Source organism: Paroedura picta, chromosome 16 (assembly GCF_049243985.1).
Source record: "Paroedura picta isolate Pp20150507F chromosome 16, Ppicta_v3.0, whole genome shotgun sequence".
Lineage (NCBI taxonomy): Eukaryota > Metazoa > Chordata > Lepidosauria > Squamata > Gekkonidae > Paroedura > Paroedura picta.
Genome location: NC_135384.1, coordinates 29379256 through 29398832, shown reverse-complemented (window position 1 = coordinate 29398832; position 19577 = coordinate 29379256). Strand labels below are relative to the sequence as shown.

At 51.3% G+C, this 19577-nt stretch overlaps 1 protein-coding gene across 3 annotated transcripts; it reads right to left on the bottom strand.

Annotated features, from left to right (window-relative positions):
* Window positions 1-14837: 14837 nt before the first annotated feature.
* DCAKD (dephospho-CoA kinase domain containing) lies at window positions 14838-19557 on the bottom strand. Of its 3 annotated transcripts, none has more exons than XM_077315825.1 (5): window positions 19423-19557; window positions 17517-17634; window positions 16890-17093; window positions 16073-16160; window positions 14838-15620 (listed from the first exon to the last, which is right to left on the bottom strand). In XM_077315825.1, exons 2-5 carry the CDS (start codon window positions 17626-17628, stop codon window positions 15335-15337), a joined length of 690 nt encoding a protein of 229 aa, XP_077171940.1. In that variant the 5' UTR covers window positions 17629-17634; window positions 19423-19557; the 3' UTR covers window positions 14838-15334. The 3 variants fall into 3 exon arrangements, with proteins under 3 accessions (XP_077171940.1, XP_077171942.1, XP_077171941.1); XM_077315827.1 differs by lacking the exon at window positions 19423-19557 and adding an exon at window positions 18892-19042; XM_077315826.1 differs by lacking the exon at window positions 19423-19557 and adding an exon at window positions 17986-18008.
* Window positions 19558-19577: the final 20 nt, after the last annotated feature.

Genomic DNA, 19577 nt, shown 5'->3' with positions numbered 1-19577 from the left:
TTGCAGTGCGGCCTCCCTCTCCTGGAAGCAGGAAGCTGGAAGCGGCTGAAAGGCACCGGGCCTTTCGTAAACCGCTACGCAAGGTAGACCCACTCACATGCACAGCCCAGGCCACCCCACCGTGGGCCAGAGAAAACTATGTGCCAACCGGCACCTGTGGAGTAAATAGCTGGAGAGCCAGCGTGGTGTTGTGGTTAAGAGGGGCGGCTTCTAATCTGGTGAGGTTTGATTCTCCTTTCCTCCCCATGCGGCCAGCTGGGTGACCTTGGGCCAGTCACAGTCCTGTTAGAGCTGTTCTCACAGAGCAGTTCTGTCAGAGCTTGCTCAGCCCCACCTCCCTCACAGGGTTTCTGTCATGGGGAGAGTAAAGGAGAGGTGTTCGTAAGGTGCTTTGAGACTCCTCCAGGCAGTGAAAAGCAGGGTATAAAAAACAACTTCTTCTTCTTCCAAGCAGCAATAGGAAAGAACAGGAATTGGCCAGCAGTGGGTGGCCACAAATATTTTACTACTTGGCCAGGGCAGGGGGGACAGCCAGGTTGGTTTCCCCACTCCTCCTCCTCCATACGACTGGATTATTATTATTATTATTATTATTATTATTATTATTATTATTATTATTATTATTATTATTGGTTTGATTGGATGCAGCCAGCTTGGTGATCTTGGGCTAGTCACAGTTCTCTTAGGACAGTTCTCTCAGAGCTCTCTAAGCCCCGCCTACTTCGTAGGGTGCCTGTTGCGGGGAGAGGGAAAGCAATTGCAAGCCACTTGGAGACTCCTTTGGGTAGGGAAAAGCGGGGTATAAAAACCTGCTCTTCTTTAGCTCTTTTTAAAATATTAACCAAGCGCAGGGAGTGGCACGCTGCCCCCCTGTGCTAACAAGATGGTTCAGTTTCCTAAGTTAAAGTTGTCAGCTGCCCTGCTTTTGGTATGGAAGAGTCCTGACTGGAAGCATCAGAGTATAGTAGACCTCCTTTGGTGTCTTTCTAGGGGGAGCTGCACCTGACGAATTTCAGCCTGTCACGTGGCACTGAAAGGCATGACGGTTTCAGCTGCCAGAAGACACCATTGCAGGCGAGTTTGGCTACTCTGGCGCAGTGACCCCTCTTAGTCGCCCACACAAGGAAAGGGAGGAAGGTGCTTACCTGGCCCATCTGTCTTCTAATAATCAGCGCCAACCCATAATTCTGCCGCCTTTGGGGATCGGAGCGTCTTTGGCAATCATGTGCCTGTCGCCGAAAAGGTTTGCATTCCAAAACGGGCCTCTTGGCTTCTCCTGGGGCTGGGGGGGCTGCGCAGGGAGAGGTGGGAAGAGGCACGGATTAGACATTTCTAACATAAATAAAGAGAAAAGAACAAATTTGTTCTTTGAGACAAATTGACGCCAGAGGAGAAAACGTAGCCCGTGGACGGACGCAGCCCGACAGGAGTGACAGATTGGCTGGGGTGTCAGGCAGAGATTGATTCTGAGCTCCAGATAATCAGGGGAAGATGATCAATTATCCAGCTGCAGGCAAGACAAATATCGCCCCGAAACTTGGCTCGGGGAATCTTGGGCTTTTTTCCGGCGATCAGCTGCAAATCCCGGGGGACTCAAAGTTCAGTCAGAGTTCCCAAGTCCAGGCGAGGCCTGGGGAGGATGGGATGGGGAGAGCGGTTAGACCTCCGCAGTGTATAAGGTTGCCAACTCCGGGTTGGGAAAAACCTGGAGATTCTAGCCGTGGAGTCTGCAGATGGAGGGTTGGGAAGAGGAAGGACTTCAGTGGGGTATAAAGCAGTGCAGCCCACCTTCTAAGCAAGCGTTTTCTCCCGGGGAATTGATCTGTGTAGCCTGGAGGCTGGCATCCCTGTCCTAGTGAGGTTCAGGTCCATCGAGCAGTGAGGGGAGAGGTTAGTTTTTGCCACTGGGGAGGGATAATTTTACATACTGTTTTTATGGGGGATTTTTACTATGTTACCCACCACAAGCCAGCTTGTCTCCGAGTGGCAGGCTATAAAATGAGCAATAAATAAATTGAAACAAGTAGATTTATCTCGATGGGGGGGATTTTAAATTTTGTGGCCGGAAAGAATATCTGTAAAACAAATGTGCTGCCAGAATTAAATTTTCTGTTCCAAATGTTACCCATATACGTAGAAGAAAAGATGTGTATTTCCATCCCATCGCCAGGTTCTTGTGTGACTGTAAGATACGGCATTGTAATGGCATTTTGAGTTTGTCTCCCTGGCCTGGGGAAGTGACCAGCAATTCCTTGGGAGGAATGTCTCACAGTTGTATGGAGACAGATGGAGCAAGCAACATATGGAGAGGTGAGAAACTTTGATCAATAATAAAAGGAAGTTTGGTTTCTCCCTGTGTTTTTGTAAAGTACACTGAATTCTAGGGGATTGAATGTTTTGACAAACGATTATCTTTGGCTGTATTTGGTCGTGACACAGTCTACTGATTACAGTAGACACAGTCGACTTCTGTTACAATTGATTTTACAATTGATATTCCCTGTCATGTAAGAAGACCACAGTCTGATGAAGGGTGCTTGCACTCGAAAGCTCACGCCCTGAATAAATTTTTGTTGGTCTTAAAGGGGCTACTGGACTCTGGTTTTATTGTGCTGCTTCAGACCAATATGGCTACCCATTTGAACGTAGAAGAAAGGATACTGAAAGAATGGCAAAGAAAGATAAACCAATTTATCTGGATCGTCAAGAAACTAAGAATAAGCACCAAAATATCTATCTATCCATCCATCCATCCATCCATCCATCCATCCATCCATCCATCCATCCATCCATCCATCCATCCACCCACCTACCCACCTAGATTTATATACCACCCTCCCTTATGGCTCAGGGTTGTTTATGAGGAACACGAATTGCATAATACAGTTCTCTGTAGTTTGGTAACAGTGTCATGAACAATGCAGCAGCTTCAACAATCATAATACAACATGGGTATAAAAGCGGAACATTTCGTCGCAGTAACATCACTGTCGCACCCCCATAGAATTGTTAACTATTAAGGACGGAGGCCACTCTGACGTTCTCAACCATAACAATTCTTTATTAAACCACACAGGGACAAGAATGGAACGCAACTGAAGTGCAGCCCACTCGCCCTGCCTTTATATAACTTCCCCCCCACACACAGGAACCAGCTCCCCACCTCTGGCAGCCATGTGCTTTAAAAGGCACAAACACCAGGCAAGACATAACAAAGATATTACGAGATGAGAAAAAGAGAGGCGGGTTAGCAGTCCCAAATATTAAATTACGTCACCAAGCAGGGGGCTTGGATTGTGGGCTGGAGGAAAAAGCCAAGAGAAAGAACAGGACAGACAGAAGCAGCAGATCTCAATGAACGCCTGCACGATTATTTACAGGTTCAGAGATCAACTCGAAAGATCATCACACAAGAAAGAAGCTGTATCATTCGAGAGGGACTTTTGAGGATATGGCTTACGTGCTTGAGCCCGCAAACGCTCTGCTCATGTCCCAACAGAGGCCTACCATGATAAGAACATGATGATAAGTCATGGAACCATATCCGGGACGGGTAGAAAGATTCAGGGGTTGCTGCAATCAATGAGCCTCATGTGAAAGCAGAAACACTGAAGCTGGAGTTCTACGAAATGGGACAGAATTTGAACAGCTAATTCTAAAACCAAAAGAGCCCTTACCCCAAGGGACAGATGAGACCTTTCTCCAACTGGAAACAGAAGAACAAGTAGAGAAACCTATGAACAAATGGACACAAAATTGTAAAGAATTGATATTGTTGTTGCTGCTGCTTTTGTTGTGTTTTAGTGTCTGTTTTAATGGGTTTTATTAGGGTTTTTTATTGGACACATTTGTAACCAGCCACAAGCCATTTCCTCGAGTGGCAAGCAATAAATTGAATAATAATATCTATATCTATGCAATATATAATGGTAATGATTAGGAGGGAAAGATATTACATTTACAGCCAGGCAGACACTAAGAGAAGGTGCTATAAAATGTTTTTTACATGGTATATAACTCCAAAGGATACTGATAAAGCACGGGGGGGGGGGGGAACTACAGAGGAAAATGCTGGAAATGTCAAAACACAGAGGGAAGCTTAGGTGTCCACGAATTACGAATAATCAAATTATTGTGCGCCACTTATAAAGTTAAAAAATTAAAAACAGAGACATAGCCCATAGGCTAATCACTGAAATAACATAACATGCCCCATATTGTGCTAGACCGAATGCCCAATGGGCCTTCCTCAGAGGTCTAATCCTGAACTCACGTGCAGTACAGTCCAGAATGCAGAGAGCAGCCAGAGAGATTTTTAGAAATCCAATTTATCCTATAGGGATAACAAGATCCATTCAAATGAGCTGATAGGAGACGTCCATTTATCAAGTGTCAGTCTCCTTCTCCAAAGCTGCTAAGGAGATCTAGCTGTGTCAGGAGCTTCTGGGCATGTATGAAAACATGATCTTGTACTCCTTGAACACTGCAGAGTCCCAAGGGTGCGGCCCGGTTTTTTCGCAGGGGGCTCTTACGAATGCCTTTTGTGACCAGCAAGGCAGTACCGGTCCTGGGGGCCCAGAGAGACCCTCTGCACCACAGCTGCCCAGCAGCTGCCCAGTCTGCCCACTGGGGTCAAGAAGGCAACACTTTGCTCTGTGTAATTTGGGGCTCCGCGTCCAAGTCACACTTCTGACCTCTGATCTTCTCTACCGTTTCTGGGCATTGCCCCTCAGCAGCATGGACATGCTGAAGGGGGTACAATGTTTGGAATTCCTCCTCAGGGAAACCCTCCAAATTATGGACAGCTGGAAAACAGGTCCCTTTCCGCCACCCTCTTTGTTTCCTGGGATGACCCCTCTTTCTGTAGAACAAGGTTTGAATCCAGGACTCTTGTGCGTTTCACAAGAATTGCGCACATCTTTTTGAGGCCGCTTTGGAATCCTGACACGGCATGGTGGGTGGAGCAACAAAATGGCTGCCACAGGAGGCGGAGCCAGCCCCAAAATGGCTGCTGCAGGTTAGCTTCCATCATACCATGAAGATCCGTGTGCTATGCTGGCCACCACAGGCGATTAAAGCTCCAAGTCGAACTGGAGCCTCGCTGGGCAGAAATCTGGCCCCGAAATCAGATTTCTGTCCGATTCTTAAAAACATTTGCTGGGCACGAGAAAAGGCGAAGCAAACCCCTGCTCAACAGATAAGGCTTGGTCTCTGCCATCCCATGCTGAGACTTCTGCCTGACAAGGAATTGTTAAGCGCTCTGGAGCAGAGTCGCAGACCAATTAAAGTCTGTGGGTGAGACCCAAGCTCTAGCACTGCCTTTCGGATAAAAGCGCTGTCCTGGGGAACGGAGACAGCGCAGTCCTCACCTCCCTCAATCACGGACCCCAGAGGAGGTCACACTTTGGGACTTGGACCTCACGTTTCGGCATTCTATTCAAAGTGCAGCCATGTTTCCCCAAAGCCTCTTAAAATGCCACTGTTTGTGTGTGTGTGTGCTCTACTTCTCTGTGTTCCCCCCCCCTTTCCTAACTGCCACCTGGGAGGATGTGTGTGTGTGCATGTGTGCGCACACACAGAGAGAGACGCACCCCTCCCTTGATCAGTGCTGTCTGCAAACTGCAGCCGATCGATGTGTATTTCCAGCCCATCACCAGGTGCTCATGTGAGCTGCATTAGGTTAGGCAAAGCTAAGCCGGGGAGGCAGGAATACTTAGCAGGACTCTGGAGCGAAGCTTTTCTCTGCAGGCCACAGGTTGTGTTCTGCCAGCAGGGAGGCGCATGCTGCCCTGCAGGAGAGGGGGCCGTAAGAGCTGGGATGCTGAGCCAGAAGGAGGGCTGCAGGGCCGGGCGGGAAAGAGCCTCCTGGTCACTGTGAAATCCTTCCAGTCCCGTGGATTTGCACGTGGATCGGGTTCCAGCTCAGTGGTGTGGTGCAGTTGGACAGGGGGTTTGCTCCCTCAACTCCTGCCGTTTCAATGGTCCAACCCATAGTCCTTAGCCTGGGAAGAACCGGATCAGTGCCTATGAAGAAGAGAGGGGAACAACGTTAAAAACCCCAGACATAAAACAACACAGATCCAACTAAACACAATAACAAAAAAGGAGATATGGCACAAAAAACTAACTCAAATCACTGTATTTCCCCCAATATCCTTCCCCCAATAAAAATCTAATAGAGGGGGGGTGGGAAGAAGGGCAACTTTAATGGGTCCTGATAGTTGGGGGGGGGAGTTTGGCTCTTTGAACCCCAGGCATCTTGGCTGGGCTTGAAAATTAGCCCCCCCCCCCACTGATTCCTTCCATGCCAACTGGCTGCTGGAACAAGGACTCAGTCGAAGGCAAACTTTTAGCTGCGAAACCCACCCGGGAGGGTGAGAGCCGGTCATTAGCTGTCAGAGGAGGAGTGATTTTCTATCAATCAAGAAGTCTCCCATCTAATTAAGTATTGGTTTTCCCAATCCTTTGATTAAAGATGATCCTGGAAATAATTCTTCCTACCCCCTTCAGCACTGATGGAACTGCTAATTGGCAAGGACCGGCAAAGGACCTTGACTCTAAGCAGAATGGGCCAAGATCAGCACCGTGAGGATTAATTTCTTTTAAAAGGATGTTAGAACCGCAGGTTGGTGACCCTGTCTAGGGGCTGCACGACTCCAAGGGCCCCATCCCTAGCCCTAAATGTTTTGGGGATGGATGGGGGAAGAAGGATGCTCTGGACATGCCCTGAAGTGCTCTTTTTATTGCTTCGTTCGTACCCCATGTTCCAAGGCTGAATACCAGGGTCCGGCGCCCGAGAAGGGATGTGTCTGTGTTGGACCCCATCCATCACTCCTGCTTATTGAGACACTCGACTGTCTGCCCCCGCCCCCCCACCCCCCACCCCCGTCAATGGAAAGCAATGAACTCAATTAATTGCAGCATAAAAATGAGGCTGCTGAAAGAGAGGCTGCCTGGCCCAGCCAGATAGGGAAGGAAGATCCTGCTGCTCTGAGTGACCCGGCTGCAGAAAGAAATATACTTCGGTTCGCTGGACGGCTCTCTCGTGAACAAACCTGGCCTGACTCAAAAGGATTCCCGTTCCTAGACCAGCTGCCAGGATTTCACTTCTTAGTTCTTCCAACACTTGTAAGGTAAGAGTAATACCCCCCATCCCAAGATTTGCACCTTGCCTTTCTTCCAAGGAGTTGAGACAGGCCCATGAGGGATCCTAACAACGCGAGAGAAGCCATGTTGGGTCTGGCCAACGGCCCATCCAGGTCAACATTCTGTGTCACATAGTGGCCAAAACCCAGGGGCCACCAGGAGGCCCACCAGCCGGCCCAGAAGCCTTCCCACTGTGCCCCCTCCCCAAGCACTGCCCCCGACATAAGAACCTAAGAGAAGGCCAGTGGCCCATTAGGAGGTCCGCTTGTGGGGCCAGAAGTCCTCCCACCCATTAGAATGGATAGATTCAAGTGGGTCACCGTGTTGGTCCGAAGTAGCAGAATAAAGTCAGAGTCCAGTAACACCTTTAAGACCAACAAAGATTTATTCAAGGCGTGAGCTTTCGAGTGCTTGCACCCCTTGAATCAATCTTTGTTGGTCTTAAAGGTGCCGCTGGACTTTGACTTTATTTACTGTTCAGGAGAGGAGAGATTACCCCCGAAACACCACCCTCTGAAATAGGGCCTTTAACCCGTTTCCCTACCCATCTGTCCAAGGCAGAGGATACTCCTTCCGATAATCGGATGCCATTCCCAGAAAACCTCTATTTGAACTATAATTCCATCTAGAGGTTGGCATCCCTTGTTCTAATCTCTGGAGTCACGTGTAATTTTGCAGTTCCTCATCTTGGACTTTGGTGACTCAGCCATGGGAAGGGAACCCGTGGGAGGGACGGTCTCTTGAGGCCCTTCCTTGGTGAACCTTTGCTTCAAAAGTGTCCTCTGAGAGGATTCAGAGGGGAGTGATGAGAATGATGTGGGCCCTAAGGACCAAGCCCAAGGAGGAAAGGCGGAGGGACTTGGGGATGTTCAGCCTGGAGAACAGAAGGTGGAGAGGGGACAGGAGGGCTCTCTTGAAAGGTCTGAAACGTTGGCACTTGGAGGAGGGCAGGGAAAGGTCCCTGTTGGCAGCAGAGGAGAGGACCTGCAGGAATGGGTTTCAGTTGCATGTAGAACAGTGCCAGCTAGATATCAGGAAAATTATTTCCCCCGTCAGAGCAGTTCAGCTGTATTTCTTGAGGGACGTGGGGCCTGAGTCGTGAGGCAGAACCGGCTTTGGGGAAGGCATCTCCAAGCGCTAATGATGCAGAGTACTTCTCCGTATGATTAATGGAACTGTCAGGAACCAGCAGAGGACAGCTTGTGGTTGAGTGGCAGGCATCAGCTCCCCCCCCCCCCGAAACAGTGCCTCAGTCGCTCATTTTGGCAAAGAGAAGCAGGAGTGCTGCGATAGAGACTGCAAATGGAGTGGATCTTGAGCTCCTCTTTGTCTGGTCACTTCTGGGCCAGGTTGTCCGGGCTTTAGTGCCGTCTGAGGGAGGAAAGGGCCACCAAAGATGGATGGCGTACTTGGAAAAAAAGGGAGGTTAAAAGGGAACTGGAATCTGCCTGGTCGGATTTTGAGAATCCTATTTTCAGTTTCAAAAGAGGGCCTTGCGATGTGGGTTGGTAACAAGGGGGTGTGGAATGGCAGGGTTTAGTCCAGACTCACCAGCTAAACTGGGTCAGGACTGGGATGGGAGCCCACCAAGGAAGACTCTGCAGAGGAAGGCAATGTCCAAGCACTCTTCTCTCATCACTTGCCTTGCAAACACCATAAGTCAGCTGCATGTTGATGGCACTTTACCTGCATGCATGCCCACTGGAACAAGATTCTCCATCACTTTAAAGGTCTTCCTCAGCATTGCTCCCTATTCTTTCTCCCTTCTGGCCAATTTCTCCTCTCCCCTCCTATTTCGGTCCTGTTGCTGAGAGCATTTCTCTCCCCCTTCTGCAGGGCCGGCACTTTATTATTATTAGTAGTATTAGTATTATTATCCTTTAATTTATAGGATACCTTCCACTCAAAACTCCAAGCCTGCATTCTATTTAAAATGCTCCACCACCAGCCCTCCTGCCTCTTGACTCTACAAGTCACTGTGTGCATCTTTTTTAGATTTCCCAAACAGGCTTAAGGCTGCCTGGGAGCCCCATTTGCATCTTCCTTTCTCCCTGTTCAGCTTTCTGCCTTCCTGTGTTTGAGCATGACCAGGATGGCCTGCCAGCCAGGATATGACCAACTGTGCTGGCCGTGCAGTTTCCTCACAACATTTCGTGGCCCCAAGAAGGCTTTACGGATTATTGCCTGGGCTCAAGCCAACACCGGCTGGGTCCAACCCACTCCCGGCCAGCAACGACGAGGGGAAACCAAGCCCCACCAGTGTTGTAGATGGCCGGGAGCCAGCCAAGCGGCAGGAGGGCAGTAGGGCTGCCGCATCCAGGTGGGGAATCTCCAGTGTGATGATAGGGAAGGCAGAGGAGAAACCCTTCAACCCTGCAGCATGGCTACTCAGATCTGGAAAGCTGGGGTAGATTATCCCTGGGCTGGCTTGCAGAGCAAAAGAGACATCGCAGCAGCAAGGGAGAGACTCTTGGCCCCAAAGGACTGGAAGAGTCGGCCATCTTGGATCCCAAAACACCACCAGGAGCCGGTGCTTGTTGCCAAGCAACAGTACCAAAGTGAGAGGGGGGGAACGGACTCCTTCGGGCACTTTTGAAGGGGAGTAACGGGTGGGCAAGTTTTCATCACAGCAGAGCAAACCTGCTGTGGCGGGGCGGAGCGGACGTTGCGGACACCTGCGTGGTCCGAAGATGCTGTCCTAGATTCCTCCGGATCGATTCCCTCTGGAGATTCAGCGCAATCTTCCGCATCGCACTTCAGCTCACAGAATGATTGCACCTGCTGCCTTAAACGCTTCCTTCTCTCCTGCCTCGGATTGCGCCCAAGCTGAATCACAGCTGTCTCGGAGCGGCTTTTGCCAGAACTTGGTGGTTGATGTAGCAAACTTCTGGCTTGAAGTTCTTTAACTTGTAGGTGTGAATGGACTGGAAGAATCTCAGCTCTGCAGCTGGGAGATTTCCCTGGATCTTTTCCTGGAAGGAACTGCAGAGCCGCCTACCCGAAATCTTGGGGGCAGACATGAGGACCAGGAGAAAGGAACTAAAAACAGCTCAAGTCATCAGTGGTGAAACCCCAAGATACGGTCCAGACGCCACTAGCAACCAAGGGCTGGTGGTTGTTTTTTAGAAGAAGAGCTGTTTTTTTTTTTTAATACCCCACTTTCGGAATGGCAGTTGACCCCACCAAGGTCTCTCTTCTCCCCAAATTGTTCTCCCCAAATCTCCATGAGATTCCCATCTTAGAGCTGGGGGGGGAAAGCAACAATGACTCCAAGCCACATTTCAAGGGAAATATCCAAGCAGTCACTTGCGTAGCAGGCCCAGAATTACTGCTGTGATAAATGCCCACACCCAGGGACTATTCCCCCCCCCCAAATTTAGGCTGCTGGGGGGGGGAGCAGCAAAGTCCCCAGCAGACAGCAGCCCACACAAAAGCAATGTGGAAAGAAGAACTTTTCTTCATTGAAAATCTCATCCTGGCCTGGGTGATAGATTGCCGGCCCTGATGAAAAACGTGCTTGCAAAGGAAGTCAAAGACCTGGGCTGCACGGGTGGGTGGGTGTGTATGGGGGGGGGGCGCCCCAGTCGCAGGATCTAGAGTCAGAGGCTGCCTCGTGAGCCCCCCCCTCCCCGGGGGGAGGAGCTGCAGCGAGGGGAAGAAAGTGACACTTGTCAAGTCAGCAAGTAATTGATCCAGAGTGCCAATTTGCAGCAACTAAATATTTGGCTTGTGCTGGGAGGATGTTCTCAAACACACTTCAATTAAGGAGAGAGGCAGGCCGCGAGGGGAGGCGAGGGACCACCGCTTGGAGGCCGAGATCCAGACACAGCGGATCGATCGGGAGAGGTTGAGCGAGATGCCGGGCCGCCCGCGAGATGTTTGGCAGCCCAAAAGAGGCGGCCGAGGAAAGGTCGTCTTGGACTCGGAGACCCCCGCCCAGCCCCCCCCCAAGCCCTACGGCAGGGGGCAGCATCTAAAAGTCCCCCTAGCTATTCTTTCCAGCTGCATTCCAGAGTGCCCGGGGGCAGGTTCCGGGAGGGGCCAGGCCTTCCACTTATGGGGGAAGAGGCTGGTGGGAAAGCCAACAAGGGCCTGGGGGAGGCTGAGCCGAGTGGCCACGCCCATCCAAGCAGTCCGCCATCTTCCCGTTTTTCCTGTGTTGCAATTCTTTTTCTCAGGCCTGATTTAGGGCAAGTGCTTAGAATGTCACACAAAATTCCAACCCTCGTTGCATAGGAACTACAATCAATGTCCCATCACATTGTTCTCCTTCCAGACGTGACCTTCTCCTGAACCAAACCCCTTGGCCCAACTTGGACTGACAGGGGCTCTCCCGGGTCCCAGGTGGAGAAAGGTCTTCCCCATCACCTCCTGCCTCATCCTTTAAGCTGGAGAGGCCCTGGGATTGAACCTCACACCTTCTGCAGGCCAAGCAGATGCTCTGCCACTGAGCTATGGCCCCTCCCCATGGATCTCCGGCAGAGGTCATTCATATCACCTCCTACTTAGTCCTTCTTAGGGGGAGATGCCTGGGATTGAACCTGGGGCCTTCTGCAGGCCAAGCAGATCCCTGCCACTGAGCCACAGGCCCTCTTCACGGCTCTAATCTGGAGAGCCGGGTTGGATTCCCCACACCTCCACATGCAGCCAGCTGGGTGACCTTGTAAGCTGCTTGGAGACTCCTTCTGGCAGAGAAAAGCGGCATATAAGAACCAATTCTCCTCCTCTGGATTTTGTCACGACTGCTGTTGAAAAGGTTTCTTCCTGCTTGAGAATGTTGGGTGGGAACCTCTGCAGCAGATGTTGAAATAAGAATAAAAGACTTGAGTTTGGCTGTTCGGCTGGGCTGCGACATAATTAGAAACACAGAACCGATCCTGAGATGCGTCTGGACCCAGGGGAGCATTTTCCCAGACAGAAGGGCCAGGGATTTTTGCCGATTGCCTCCCCCTGCAGCCCACCAATTCCCCCCAATGTATTTTTTTTTGGGGGGGGGGTTCCCAGGAGTGCATTGTGAGGTTGTGGCGGGATGGGGAGGGGAACTGCACTTTGCAAACGGAAACCCGTCTGAAATTTCACGTTTCTGAAGGCGCGGAGGTTTTCTTGACCGTTTTTGCTGTTGAAGCTGAGCTTTGAACGGAGAAATCAAGGTTAGGGGGGGAATCGCCACATCTCTCTCCTGGATGTTGAGTTGTTAACCGGTATGCAAATGCACGCAAATATAATTTCCGAGGCAAAACACTTCAAAGCACTTGTCCTTGAGATGCATAATGAGAGAGAAAGGGAGGGGAGGGAGGGAGGAAGAGAGAGTGTTGTGGGGGGGGGGGTCCTTTTCAGGCGCCAATCCACCCCAATACCCATACTAGAAAAGGACCCCGGTTACTCCACAGGGAAAGTCTTGTCCATAATTGATGAAGGCGGACGCATCGCCTCATTATAAGTAATGCCCATACTGATGAGAGAATCTGCCATCGATCGGTGGATTGTACTTCATGTCACCCGGCCAAGAAAAGGGGTTTGCTAATAGGGCAACACAGGGTGTGTTGTTGAAAAGGCCCCTCCCGCTAATTGGGAAGGAACCCCTTTAGGGCAACGCAATGCTGCGGTTACCACCGTCCACGACATCTGTGCTGCGCCAGGTACATGTTCACTGAGAACTTTCCACACCCCAGGAACTGTCTAGTACCTGCGGCGTTTTTGGGGGAGAACCTGGTGTCGCACCACTTCTCATTTCACCTATCCTGCACATACCTCCATCCTACGCCAGAATTCAGCAGCGTGGCAGCCCAGCCAAATCCAGTTTTGTCTGAACTTGGAAGTGAAGCACGGCAGGCTCTGCTTGATATTTGGATGAGAGACCACCAAGGAAGCCTGGGGTTGTGTGCGGAACGCAGCACTGGCTGAGCCACCTCTGAACGCCCCTTGTTGAGGTCACGATGACTTGGCTGTGACCCAAAGGCGCGCCGTGATTGTCACTAGGCCGGGATTTGCAAAAGTACAAGACCTCGTCAGCATCGCATGGCTCATGATGTGGGGAACTGTTAATTCAACAGGCATGTGCACACACTCGTCGAAGAAACCTGTATGCATTCTCGTTCGGTTTGGCCAAACCGTGTACAATGGTCTATTTGCAAAACAATAAATGTATTTATTTATTATTGTATTGGCATAATGATGACTCTGGCCAATTTATCAGTGCTCTTGACACCTGCTAAGTGTGAGCTAATCAGTACAACGTCCTTGGGGAAATGGCTGGGCAGAGCAGAGGTGTAACAGAGTGGCGGGGATGTGCGTGAGTTCCCTTCCCTCATATCCATCCTCCGAGGCCTCAAATCTGTCCAGCCCACACCGACATTGTGCCACATTTATTATTTACAGATCTGTGTATGTGTGTGAGTGTTCATTTGTTTGCACTGCATTTGTGCTGATGTGTCCACCGAAAACCAGTCCAAGCAGTCTGCAAGCAAGGGGCTTCCGGCCTTTCTGCCAGGTCAGTCGGGAGAGCCTGATGTTTTGTTTGTTTTGAATGTATTTTAGTTGAGTTTATTGTGCATTGCTGCGAGCCACCCCAAGTGGGATGTGGGATGTGAATAAACCTGAACCTGCCCAATTTTGACCTTACTGAAGACTGCATTTGAACTGGGAAGCAACAAGACCTGCCTGCTTTGGATTTAGGGCTGGAGAAGCTCGAGGAGTCTGCAGTATAATGGCAAAGCTAACTTATCTGGTGAACAGGAGCCCACCAGAGGAATTGCAAGACCACTGCGACTTTTTCTTAGATTGGATTGTAGATTCTGTTTCTGTTCTAACTTGATTTTTATGGGAAACTTGATGGTTTTTTCTTTAAAGAAAGAGCACATTGGCTAGCGTTTTGTGAGAACATCTCCGAGGGAGTCCCCAGAGAGCGGAAAGGCTAGAACTCCACGTTGGAATCACGGGCGCTGTGCTGGGGAAACTGGGTGAGCACCGCCCCCTGGTGCCAGACTGGGGCAGGGCCTGCTCCTAATGGGATCCCCCAAGGCCCATGGAAAAAGTGGGGTGGGGAAGGAACAGACCAGGGGACAAACAGAACTGCAAAAAGACTGCAGGAAAAGGGGAGGTACATCTACCCTTGAAAATAAAAGTACATACATTTTAACAAGCCATCAGCAATATCACAGCGCCAGTAGGAAAATGAAAAGGGGATTAGATAGATTTGTGGAGGATCAGTCTATCAGTGGCTTCTAGCCATGCCAGCTGAGGGGAACCTCCATGTTCAGAGGCACTAAACCTTTCAATCCCAGAGCCAGGAGGCAGCACTGGGAGAAGCCTTTACACACCGTAGTTGGCCCCTGTGTGAGACAGGAGGCTGGACTACATGGACTATTGGCCTGATCCAGCAGGGGACTTCTGATGTTGTTAGGAAGGCATTGGCCACTCTGCCCTGTTGCTGGCCCTCCAGAGGGACTGGCTGGCCCCTGTGTGAGACGGGAGGCTGGACTGGATGGACCCCTGGTCTGATCCCACAGGGCTCATCTTAGGTACTTATGAAGGCCTCAGCCTCTCTGCCCTGTTTCTGGCCCTCCAGAGGGACTGTGAGAGAAGGCAGGTTGAAAAAAAAAACACGACTGTACCCAGATAAACCCGGATAAACCCACTTGACATCAGCAGGCTGAATTCAAGGCGCACCCACGACAAAAAGAACCAACGCGTTCTGGGCCATACTTGCAAAGACTGTATCAGAAAAGTATCATGTGAACATCTGGATCGTGTGGCTGATCACAAAAGCACGAAAAGCAGAAATTTTTACATTGTGTGGAACAATAAACGCAGGCTAACACTTGCAAGCTTGGCTTTTCCTCTGGACAGGGAATCCTCCAGGGCGTGGCAAAGCCCTTTCCCGTCCCCCAATTCTCACAGTGCACAGAGATTTCATATTGGTCACAAGCGGTCTGTGCTGAGCTCAGGCCAGTTGGGGGCCTCGTGAGTCATCTGTGGCACAGAAGACAATGGACGTACCCTTCCGGGATTCAGGTGGCCGAAGCAGGACCCCAGGAGGGGACGGGCAGACCTCGTGCACGGCAAGGGACGCCCGTGGCCCTCAGTGGTCAGGATGCAGTGCTCACGGCACGCCGTGCGTTTCTATAGCTTCTCCCTAAGCGGATGATTCCAGTCTGCAACATTTCCAAAAACACGCCCCCCTGGCAAATTAAGACACGAGGTGCCGCAGGAGGAAATACACCAGGCCACCGAGCCCCACCACGGCTGTGGCGGCCACGAGGCGCACCCAAATGAAGTCCAAGGAGTCCTCCAGCAAGGAGTGGAGTTTCAGGACCTGGCTCCTGGTGGCCTCCTCGCTGCCTGAGTTGTCGATGATGTGGCCGGCCATCTTGGCCTTCTGGTCCAGGGGCAGCTGGGCGGCGATCCGGGCTTCCGCCTCTGCTTGGGTCAGGCCGTTCCTGCGCATCAGGCGAGACAGCTGGGTTGGGGGGTCACTAAGGGAGGGAGGGAGGGGAGAAGAATGTGGCTCAGCAAGGAGGTCAGAAAGCATCTCAGTAGCCCACAGTCATTAGAGCCACAGGGAATAAAACGGGAGAGTTGGTTGTTACATCCTGCTTTTCACGAACCGAAGGAGTCTGAAAGCAGCTCCTCTTCCTCTCCTCACAACACCCTGTGAGTTGGGGGAGAGGGAGCGGAGAGCTCTGACAGAACTGCTCTATGAGGACAGCACTAACAGGATTGTACCTCGCACACAGCCACCCAGCTGGCTGCATGTGGAGGAGCGGGGAGTCAGACCCGGCTCTCCAGATTAGAAGCCGCCACGCTTGAACCAAACGGGCTCCCTGCAAATTCTTCGCATCCTCTTCCGAACCCAGCCCCCCCCAAGCAGGCAGGGGCCCTGCAGGGCCCAACAGGAAGACTATGGAGCCCCTCGCCACCCCCTTACCAGTACACGAGGACCGTGTGCTTCATGAACCTGGTCAGCGTGTTGGTTTCGAAGAGCAGGGGGATATCCAGGATCACATACCGGTAGCCTAGAGAAAGAAGGGGGGGGGGGAGATTCTATCAGACATTTGGAAAAATGTTTCAGTATTACAGTCTTTACCGCAGCTTTCATAAGTAGCAGTCTCCCAGCCATGCCGCAAACAGGTGCCCAGGGATCTACCTGTGCCCACGGGCTTCGAAGCTGGAGGCTCGGATGCCTCCACACCTCCCCAGGAAGCTCTCCCCCCTTTATCCTGCCCACACCCCTCAACAGGGCTTCCTTGGAGACCCTCCGAAGCAGCCGGCCATCCTATCAGGCGGGAGAGGAGACGAGGCTGACAGCTTGCTTTTGTGAAGAGTTTATCGGGAGCGCAGAAGGGGAAGGGACAGAAAGGGGCTGCAGAAATCCCAGCTGCCAAAAGCATTCTTTTGCCTTATCGAGTTTGGAAAGGAGCTTTTATGGAAGAGCCGAGGGGAGGGGCAGCTGAGCCGTTCGGAAGGTGTGACATTCTACACAATGCTTCCCAAAGACCCTGCGGAGCGTGCTCTTTAAAGACACCTCGAGGGAGCCAAAAACACAAAGGACAGGGACAAAAACGGGAGAATCCTCAGGACAGGAGCAGCCAAAGGACAAACGCCAACAAAAGGCCACTGGCTGCTAGCCAGCCTGCAAGGGGAGAAATACCAGGCAGGGCCCTGCAATTGTCGACAAGGCTGAGTTGTCCAAACAGGCTTCGGCACAAACCTGCCTGCCCTATTCCCCGTCCCCACCTGCTTACCAAGCACAAAGTACTTCAAGGTTTGTTTCAACATCTCCTTCTGGATCTCGGGGTGCGTGAAGGAATTCAGCAGCTGGCGTTTCTCAGGCTGGGAAAAAACAATGCTGCCCAGGGCTTCGCGATTGATCTCGCCGCTCTCCATGAGGATTTCGGGACCAAAAGCACACACGATGCGCTGGTGGGCCAGGAAGCCCGGCTGGACCACTAAGGGAATTAGAAGCACCCAGAGATCAACACCCTTATTTATTGCAGGGGTGGCCAAACTGTGGCTCTCTGGCTGCCAGCGCGTGCTTGCGGGGGCTCCTGGAAATAGTAGCCCATGGACTTCTGGAGAGCCACAGTTTGCCCCCCCCCCCTCATTTCTGGTCTGGTTTGTGTGTAGCAGAGAGCTGACTTCTTTATTAGCCCTTCCTTGCTGAGAGCTTCCTCCTGATTGGGGCTCAACTACTATGGTGGGACATTCCTTGCTGAGGACCATCTCCTATCGGGGAAATATTTGGGGGGGGGGGTTAATCAGGTATGGAGTCATTTGTTTTCTTGCAATTTGAACTGCTTGGCCCTCAACTGAGCAGACTGGTCCTCATTGGCAGAGAGCGACCCCCCCCCCCCCGCTTACAGAGGGCTCACCTTGTCGGGCAATGACATCCGCATCGACAACAGCACAGCCCAGCTCCCGCAACACTGCAGCCACGGTGCTCTTTCCAGACGCAATCCCTCCTGTCAGGCCCACCAAAAACATCTTTCCCTAGACGGAAAAAAATCAGAAAAGATGCATTAAAGATCAGAAAAAGTATAGGACACACACCACTTTAAAATGATGTTTAACTTTTGTTTTTGGATTATGGTTTGGGCCAAATTCCCATGTCCTCCTCTTTCTTCCTGAATAGTATAATAAATACAGCCAGGAAGAAAGAGGAAGGGCCAACAACGTGGTGCACCCTGGAATATTGCTAAAGAGCTGGAACTTTTCTCCAGGGGGACTGATCTCTTTAGGCGGAATTCCAGGGACTCCGCAGGTCCCATCTGGACGCTGACATCCCCACATGTAGCAACCCAGGACTCCCTTGGTGGTCTCTCCCCACCCCCCCATACAAACCAGGGCCAAGGCTGCTTAGGATCGCACGGCAATCCGAATCAGACACCCCCCCCCCCCCGGGCCGCCTTCTCACCCGCCTGCACTGCCTCACGCACCGCCCTCCCTTGAGCTTCCCCCGTGCCCACGTTCTCTCGCTTCCGATTGGAGAGAAGAGGTCATGCGGGCCGAACCTGCCCAATGGCTGCTGCTGAGATCCGGAAGCTGCTCTGGGATTTGAAGCCCTGGGGGAGAAAGGGCAGGCTGCAGCGAGTGGGGAACGGGAGACTTCCGGATGGTCCGGCAAAGGCCACAGGTAAAGGTATCCCCTGTGCAAGCACCGAGTCATATCTGACCCTTGGGGTGATGCCCTCCAGCGTTTTCATGGCAGACTCAATACGGGGTGGTTTGCCAGTGCCTTCCCCAGTCGTTACCGTTTACTCCCCAGCAAGCTGGGTCCTCATTTTACCGACCTTGGATGGATGGAAGGCTGAGTCAGCCTTGAGCCGGCTGCTGGGATCGAACTCCCAGCCTCATGGGCAGAGCTTTCAGACTGCATGACTGCTGCCTTACCACTTGGCGTCACAAGAGGCTCTTAAAGGCCACAGAGCCATGTGCAAAGTACGGGTGGGTAGGAAAGAGCCAAACTCAGCAGCACCTTTAGGACTACCCACATTTGGGGCAGGGAGAGATCTTGCAGGAGTCCCTGCTCGCCAAATTTGTGGCTTGGAGACTCTTTTGTGAGTCCACAATTAAGGACGCAGCTGTCCAATAATCCCCAGTTTGGACTTAACAATTCCCTTCATTGTCCCCCCTCCTCCCCAGGCAAATGATAAACTTATGAACTTAGTTTGCTCCTCCTGGATGGCACCTGAATCTGGTAAGCATCATTCTGCTGTATGCTGATTTTACTGCTCAGCCTCCACCTACCTATGTGGACTGGTGGCTCCCATTTCACTGGGTCTGGTGAAGTGTGTGCACGCCCAAAAGATTACACTTGGAATAAAATTTTGTTGCTCCTAAAGGTGCTCCTTGGACTCCCAACTTGGCTCTGGAGCACAGTCAAACTTGCTTCACTTGGTCACAATTGAGGAGGGAGTCTTTGAGTCCAGGACACCTTTAAAACCAGAGAGGTTTTATTCTGGCCCTTCCCTATCCAAAAGACGCCCTCGAGCATACTCTAGTCTGGGAGAACAGAAGGCAAACCGGTGTTGAGTTTAAATACTTACATTAAACTCCTGCTCAAGCTAATTTTTAGTTAATTACAGTTTAACGTCCAATTTTAATGAACAGTTTTAAGTGCATATGATTTATATTATATGATGATGATGCACACCGCCCTGATCCAGTCCCCTGGGAGGGAAATAGAGGGATAAACATAAGCCTTCATGGTGCCCCTGGACTCAAACTGTGTCCTGCAATTACGAAAAGTATAATTCCCCATCCACGGTTGCAATTTACCTGGTCAAAAGTCGTCTACTGGACCGGAAACTTCAACTCCCGTCATGCCTCCGCCAATTTCGTCCGTTCTCTCTACCGGAACTGCTCCTCCCCCGCCTCTCCCTATTGGTTCGGCCACAGACTTCCCGTCACCGTGGAAGAAAACTACGCGTCCC

Bases quoted from the DNA above. Each gene is read 5' to 3' on its own strand.
- DCAKD (XM_077315825.1), bottom strand. From the start codon at position 17,628: ATGTTTTTGGTGGGCCTGACAGGAGGGATTGCGTCTGGAAAGAGCACC. The intron at 16,161-16,889 runs GTAAGCAGGTGG...TTCTTTCTCTAG, and splicing joins CTTGAAGTACTTTGTGCTTG to GCTACCGGTATGTGATCCTG. The intron at 15,621-16,072 runs GTAAGGGGGTGG...TCCCTCCCTTAG, and splicing joins CACACGGTCCTCGTGTACTG to TGACCCCCCAACCCAGCTGT.